Source organism: Oncorhynchus kisutch, linkage group LG13 (genome assembly GCF_002021735.2).
Source record: "Oncorhynchus kisutch isolate 150728-3 linkage group LG13, Okis_V2, whole genome shotgun sequence".
Taxonomy (NCBI): domain Eukaryota; kingdom Metazoa; phylum Chordata; class Actinopteri; order Salmoniformes; family Salmonidae; genus Oncorhynchus; species Oncorhynchus kisutch.
The window spans coordinates 30,828,254-30,835,982 of record NC_034186.2 but is presented as its reverse complement, the minus strand read 5'-3'; the positions used below and the strand labels follow the sequence as shown (position 1 = coordinate 30,835,982).

Genomic DNA, 7,729 nt, shown 5'->3' with positions numbered 1-7,729 from the left:
GCTAGCTTCATTTGAGGGATTCCAGATCCGAAGTAAATATAAATACTTTAGGAAAAAAAAGCAGATCCACGCCACATTGGGTGAGGCGGGTTGCAGGGGAGTATTTAGATGATGAGGTTTAGCAAAATATTTTAAAGGATATGCGACGAAAAAGATGTAAAACGATATATACAAGGGACATGACAGGACAAGGACGTCTGACTGCTACGCCATCTTGGATTGGATTGATGAGCTGCACAGCTCCACATCGGAGATTGGAGTATCTGTCCATAGGATCACTTTAAGCCGTACACTCCACAGAGCTGGGCTTTACAGAAGAGTGGCCAGAAAAAAGGTTGTTGCTTAAAGAAAAGAATAAGCAAACACGTTTGGTGTTTGCCAAGAGGCATGTGGGAGACTCCCCAAACATATGGAAGAAGGTACTCTGGTCAGATGACACTAAAATTAAGCTTTTGGCCATCAAGGAAAACGATATGTCTGGCGCAAACCCAACACGTCTCATCATCCCGAGAATACCACCCCCACAGTGCTGCCTGGTGGTGGCAGCATCATGCTGTGGGGATGTTTTCATCAGCAAGGACTGGGAAACTGGTCAGAATTGAAGGACTGATGGATGGCGTTAAATACAGGGAAATTCTTGAGAGAAACCTGTTTCAGTCTTCCAGAGATTTAAGACTGGGACAGAGGTTCACTTTCCAGCAGGACAATGACCCTAAGCATACTGCTAAAGCAACACTCGAGTGGTTTAATGGGAAACATTTAAATGTCTTGGAATGGCCTAGTCAAAGCCCAGACTTCAATCCAATTGAGAATCTGTGGTATGACTTAAAGATTGCTGTACACCAGCGGAACCCATCCAACTTTAAGGAGCTGGAGCAGTTTTGCTTGTTTGTTTCACAATAAAAATTATTTTGCATCTTCGAAGTGGTAGGCATGTTGTGTAAATCAAATAATACAAAATATATATATATATATATATTTTAATTCCAGGTTGTAAGGCAACAAAATAGGAAAAATGCCAAGGGGGGATGAATACTTTCGCAAGCCACTGTATATGGGAAAAATGGGAAACAGATCTAAAGGAAGAAATTGAGGAGAACCATTGATCACAGATATGTGAAAATGTTCATACTTGCTCCTAAAATCTAAGACAAACTACTGTAATTTAAGATGATACATAGGAGTTACTACACTCCTCAACCTGGTCTCAGAGCATTTCATATTACTATATACTAAATCCGAGACACTCTATGTTGTGTTATGTTTGGTATGGTTACATAAGACAGATGGTTACTTTAGGCTTAAATGGTTGAAGGGTGGATGTGTGGGTGTATAACCTGAACATAAAGCAACCCAAAGGTTGCGAGTTCAAATTCCATCATGAACAACTTTAGCAATTTAACTAATTCGCAACATTTCAACTATTTCCTACTTTGCAACTACTTAGCATGTTAGCTAACCCTAAACCCTTTTCACTAACCCTTCCCCTAACCTTAACCCAACTCCTAAACTTAACCCTAACCCCTAGGCTAGCTAACGTTAGCTAGAATTTGCAACATATGCATTTAGCTCATTCGTAACATATTGTACGTTTTGCAAATGTGTAACATATAATACGAATTGTATTTCGTAACATGTCATACGAAATGGGTGATGGACATCCACAAATTAATAAATACCATACTAAATGGAGTCTCGGATTTATGTACAGAAGGATCCAAAATGCTCTGACCAGGTTGCACTCCTGCCAGAATGCATGCAATGCACTCAGAAATATCAGATCTCTGTTCGAACCCTATTACATATGCTGTGGTCCTGTAATAAACTGATACCATTTTGGGATAATGTATGTGCTATAATTTCATTGTGTATAGGAATTTATACCCATCCATCTCCACGATTATGTCTGTTGGTAAATGTAAATATTGGTTCTCAATATCAAAGTTTTGTAATCTAGGTCTAATTACTGCTGCTGCAAAAAAAATGTAGAGCCATCAGTTGGAAAGCCTCATTTTCACCCTCAAACTATCTAGCTACGTACCGTTGGATTTTGTATATTGTAAAATGTAAACAAAAACCGGAAGTGTTTGACAAAATTTGGAAACCATATTTATTTTTCTTAAAACTGCACTGCTGGTTAAGGGCTTGTAAGTAAGCATTTCTCTGTAAGGTCTACACCGGTTGTATTCCGCGCTATGTGACAAATACAATTTTATTTTATTTTTGATCACCGGGGAAGGTTTGTATAGTGGGCGTTTGGTTTTTGTGTTGCGTTTGTGATGTGGAAAAACGAATCAAAAACAATTTATACATTTTTGTTTACAAATAATAATTTAAAGATATGAATCGAATAACAGAGAACATGTATTTCCAGTTAAATTAAAGCCATCAAATGATCTCTATCCCATTCCTATCGAATATCACCTTACTAAGAACATGTGATGTATGCGGCTGACTGACAATTACTTGGTCCAAAGGACAATCATAGTATAAAAGAGACGATTATACCGCAGGGTTTGAATGTCCAGATACTACAAGGATTGCTCAATCCGATATTCGAAAACCAGATTTATTATCATTCCTTGTGGCAGGTCATTTAATGTAAGGCTCTGAAGTTATTACAACAAATACACTTTATGAAATGTGTAATAATGGGCCTCTCAGTAAGTGTTGGGTTTCGTTTTCCGTTTGTCATTATGAAGGCACCCTGTCAATGACTTTGTTTACATTGTTATTTGGAAGGTGAGAGTGAACACTTCAATTCCGCTGAGCAAGAGAGATGAGGTTTCCACGGCATATTTCAAGAGTAGTGAAATTTGAATTCTGAAATGAATGTGCTCTTTGCCACTTCCCCAGTGGGTTTCTGTTTTCCCTCTCAAAATGTATGCGACCAGGTCTATAGCTGGAAAGTCTATACGATTACTATAAGTTTAAAAAATGCATACAAAGGAATACAAATATTATCATGAGACAGAGGCGTCATGCCCACACGGGCACGTGCCCCTTCTGAACTTTTTTCTACAATGTAGAATAATAGTGAAGACAACAAAACTACGAAATAACACACATGGAATCATGTAGTAACCAGAAAAGTATTAAACAAATCCAAATATATTTTATATTTGAGATTCTTTAAAGTAGCCACCCTTTGCCTTGATGACAGCTTTGCACATTCTTGGCATTCTCTCAACCAGCTTCACTACTAAAGGACCCCAATAATAAGAAGAGAATTGCTTGGGCCAAAAAACACCAGCAATGGACATTAGACCAGTGGGAATCTGTCCTTTGGTCTGATGAGTGCAAATTTGAGATTGTTGGTTCCGATCGCCATGTCTTTGTGAGACACAGAGTAGGTGAACGAATGATCTCACTTGTGGTTCCCACCGTGAAGCATGGAGGTGGTGGTGTGATGGTGTGGGGTTGTTTTGCTGGTGACACCATCTGTGATTTATTTAGAATTCAAGGCACACTTAACCAGCATGGCTACCACAGCATTCTGCAGTGATACACCATGCCATCTGGTTTGCACATTTGTTTTTCAACAGGGTAATGATGACACAAAACACTTCCAGGCTGTGTAAGGGCTAATTGACCAAAGAGATGGAGTTTTGCGTCAGATGACCTGGCCTCCACAATTAAGATGGTTTGGGATGAGTTGGACCGCAGAGTGAAGGAAAAGCAGCCAACAAATACTCAGCATATCTGGAACTCCTTCAAGACTGTTGGAAAAGCATTCCAGGTGAAGCTGGTTATGAGAATGACAAGCATTTGCAAAGCTGTCATCAAGGCAAAGGGTGGCTACTTTGAATAATGTAAAATATATTTAGATTTGTTTCACACTGTTTTGGTTACTACATTATTCCATGTGTTATTTCATAGTTCTGATGTCTTTACTATTATTCTACAATGTAGGAAATAGTACAAATAAAAGAAAAACCCTTGAATAAATAGATGTGTCCAAACTTTTGACTGGTACTGTGTGTGTGTGTGTGTATATATATATATAAATCTTGTTTGCCTGTAATATTACTAGCCACCTAACAATTTCATGAAGATGGCTTTAGCTAGGCCAGCTAGGTTCCCAATCTCCCAACTTCATAACTAGCTATCAAGAAGCCATTTCAGGCTAGAAATCAAGTTAGAGTAGCTGGCTTGTCAAACTATCTTAGCTGGCATGCCCTGCTGGCAAGGTTGGTAGACTTAAGAAAAACAACCACTAACTAAATGTACTGAATAAGACAAATTTCTTTACCCCGATTTTAGCAGAGATGTATATTTCGTTTCTTTAAATTTAAAAAAAAAGAACCAACAGTCAAGAGTATACAGATAGCTCAAGACGTATTTTTAGATATGCAGAAAAACACTTTTTTTTTTTACATAGAATGAAGCATAATGATTATGGTTGTAGATTGCAGGAAAAAGCGTTTTCAGGTGTTCGAAAAATGACCCCCTCCGGACCACCACCAGGCCACCCTCACATACTTTGAGACCCATCAGATTTTTGGGGTGCATGACGAGACATGACAAATTTCTGAAACATAAAAGTCAGTAAAGGTTACATAATATTTGTATAAGCACTATATGATAATTACTGCAAATAATAGCCTTATAGGAATAATAAAAATAATATCAGTAAATTGTTTGTGTGGTGTCTAGAAATAATTGGCAATAATTTTGTATAAAATAACATTTATTTCCAGTAATTTCACGTGACACTACAGCTTGTGACAGAGGAGCAATAGACTTGCAAACAAATGCAATTTCACAAAACAGAGAAGTGTTGTAGTGTAGTTGATAAAATGCTGGATAAAGTACACAGGTAAAGTCAATTATAATATAATCAATCTTATATAATCAAATGCAATATACAATGTACTGTTGGATAAAAAGTCTGAAAAATAATGCCAATACATCATTCGTTTTAACAATTAAGCTTTCGATTGTAATGTTCAACGTCAGTAACCTAAACGTTATGGAAATAACTTGATCCCACTTGAACGTATTTGTTTTAAAGCTTGGCTCTCCTTAAAAATAAAAAAAATAATTTAAGTGTGAGCAATAATTCCTTAGTAACTAAGGTTGGATGTTTCCTCCAGATTTCTTTTTTTTTATACTAAAAATAAAAAGTAACAATTGCACCAGGTTCACCAAACACAACAACCCAAATATTTCAAAAAGTGAAATTGGGTTGCACCACTTTTTTTTTCAATCTCACAAAACCCTACAATTTACAGGAACCATATCGAAGTTATAATTTGGATGTGCTTCATATATGTACTTCAGTATTATGCTACTGCATACATTATGGTGTGATGAATAATTTGTCTGTCCGTTTTTCTGGAATTGCAACCCCTTTAGTAATGTTTCAGACAAAATACTTTCATTGGCGAGATATTTTCAGGTTACACACTATGATTGGCGGGGGACTTAAAGCAACAATTGTGTATATGCCCATGGAATAATAGGCGCTCTCTGAGAAAACAAAGTTATATAAGTGAGTCTGGGTTCGCATGGGACTAAAAACAAAGCATTATGTACAGCGATGGAGTATCAAACATTACTGATTTCTTCATAACATTCAACACTTGTGGCTACAAATACACTGTTCCTCTCTGAATGTGTCCACTTGAATCCTAGCCCCAACACGACTGAGTTAATGAAACATTGGACATTCTCAGTCTAACGGTTTGTCTGGGTTATTGTTAACGAGGGGCCCGTACAGGCCATTGGTGTACCCTTGGTCTTTGTGCAAGAGTGTCCTGTCCCGTATGAGGTCACTGAATGAGTAGTCCATTGGTGGCCTGAAGCCCAGAGTTGGCATCAACCCCGTGGTGGAGTAGGGTGTCATGAAGGTGAGCCCTCTGCTGTGGGCCGAGTAGGCCAGCCGCAAGGGGTTTAGTCCCAGATGGGTGCTCAGGGGGTAGGTGCTGGGATCCGCGCCAAAGTGTGGCGCATTTGGCTGCAGAGGGGAGAAGGCGGAGCGGTTGCTCAGCGTTATTGCTCCGGGTAACATGGGCCTTGGAGTGGAAGAAAGGTGCGGCTGTGCGCTCTGGAGCATGCGTTCTGCTGTCCACACCTGCTCCGGGGCCTTTGCTTGTCCACTGTTGTTGAGAATTTGCTCGATGGCCTGCACCACGTCTTTCCCGCAGCCCTGTAGAACCAGTTCGAGAACACTTCGCTTGTGGCTGGGGAACACTCTGGTCAATATGTCGATGGGGTTCATTTGCCTGGAGGCGGCCGATGGTTCTTGATCATCTTTGTCGGTCTCCGAACCCGAGTCAGATCCTAAGGGGCTGATCGAACCCGGGGTGTCCTCTCCGTCTTTCATTGCCTTGGAGACAGGAGAGCTAATGAACGACTCTCCGTCTCCATTCTCGGAGCCCGAGCCATGACGCCCGTCTGGGGATGAGATCCCTGGTTCGCTGTCGGTGGAAACCGATTTGCCCACAGTCTGCTGCTTGGTCACTGATACTGACATTTGGGACTTCGGAAACAATTCAAACTTCTGCATGCTTGAATCTGTGAAATAGATGCATTAAAAAACGATGAGATGTCAGTCAAATAACAAAGACGCCCAATACGCTCCGTTTGATTGTTTTACCAAGATGTTCACTGTCACTTGACAGTTTGGTAAATTAAAATGCCAACTTGTCATCTTGAAATATGTGTCACCTCAAACATTTCTCCATCAGGGTCCTTTACGTTACTCTTCAAAGTTGCGGAAAACACGCTTACGCACAAAACAATCTGACCTACAATGTGCCAATAGCATTACGTAGGCCTATCAGTTTTTATGAGCAGGCTACTCTGAGCAGGATAATATATAAATCCACTTACCGGAGTTACTTTCGTTGTTGACAGAACCGAAGACCTCATAACTCTGACGAGGTGGTATGATGCCGTTGGCGGCCGCCAGAGCTAGACCTTCTGCTGTCCCGTACAGGAGCTGCAGCTCCCGGGCTTCGTTCTCCTCCTGAGCTTGCTGTCGACGGAGAGCCACCTGTGCGGCCATTACGCGCTGTCTCTCAGCGATTAGGGTGCATTTGGCGCACATACAGTCCTTCCAGCGGCAATAGCGTTTATGGCCCTTCAGCGCAGATACCACGCCATGATTCCTGCAGCGGGCACACTTCGGGGTGCGAGGATACTTCTCCGTTGCGCGATATAGCATTGGACCCCTCAGGAGGCTACTGGCCATGGAGACGGGGATGTTGACAGACGCTCCGGCTCCAGGGTGGATCTGGGATCCTGACGGTGCGGTGGAGAGCTCTGGTCTCAGATCCATGTCCTATTGCTGATCAATATCTACTATCAATCGGAAAAAGTAACTTGATGATGCAGCGTAGTTTGTATTGATGCTAAGGAGTAAATTGTTCACACCAGTCGAACAGTTGTCAACATCCCTGCACAACTTCTAAAGTAGGTTAATCTACTGGTGTTCTGTCCATTGAAGATACGTAGCCGCAACCAGATAAAATACCTATTGTCAACTTGCGCGAGTAAGGTATAAAAACGCCATGCAACCTGTCAAGAGTTGATTAACTCTGCAACAATCTGTACTGAAAAACTAACTTTTAACGTGTTATGTACGAGGAGAAATCCGAGAGACTTGCAGAAATTAGTGCCCTGTTTTAACTTAATATCACCTAAAAGGAGCCGAGGTTGCTATACTCGCACCAGCGTGAGACACTAACTTACTCAAGAGATTGCCACTAGATACAGATCCTCC

General features: G+C 40.8%; 1 protein-coding gene across 1 annotated transcript; it reads right to left on the bottom strand.

The window, feature by feature from the left end:
- Positions 1 to 4,672: 4,672 nt before the first annotated feature.
- On the bottom strand, positions 4,673 to 7,729 carry dmrta2 (DMRT-like family A2). Its single transcript, XM_020497567.2, has 2 exons — positions 6,838 to 7,729; positions 4,673 to 6,519 (listed from the first exon to the last, which is right to left on the bottom strand). The coding sequence occupies exons 1-2, from the start codon at positions 7,283 to 7,285 to the stop codon at positions 5,675 to 5,677; spliced, it is 1,293 nt and encodes a 430-aa protein (XP_020353156.1). The 5' UTR covers positions 7,286 to 7,729; the 3' UTR covers positions 4,673 to 5,674.

Bases quoted from the DNA above. Each gene is read 5' to 3' on its own strand.
- dmrta2 (XM_020497567.2), bottom strand. From the start codon at position 7,285: ATGGATCTGAGACCAGAGCTCTCCACCGCACCGTCAGGATCCCAGATC. The intron at 6,520-6,837 runs GTAAGTGGATTT...TCTATTTCACAG, and splicing joins CAACAACGAAAGTAACTCCG to ATTCAAGCATGCAGAAGTTT.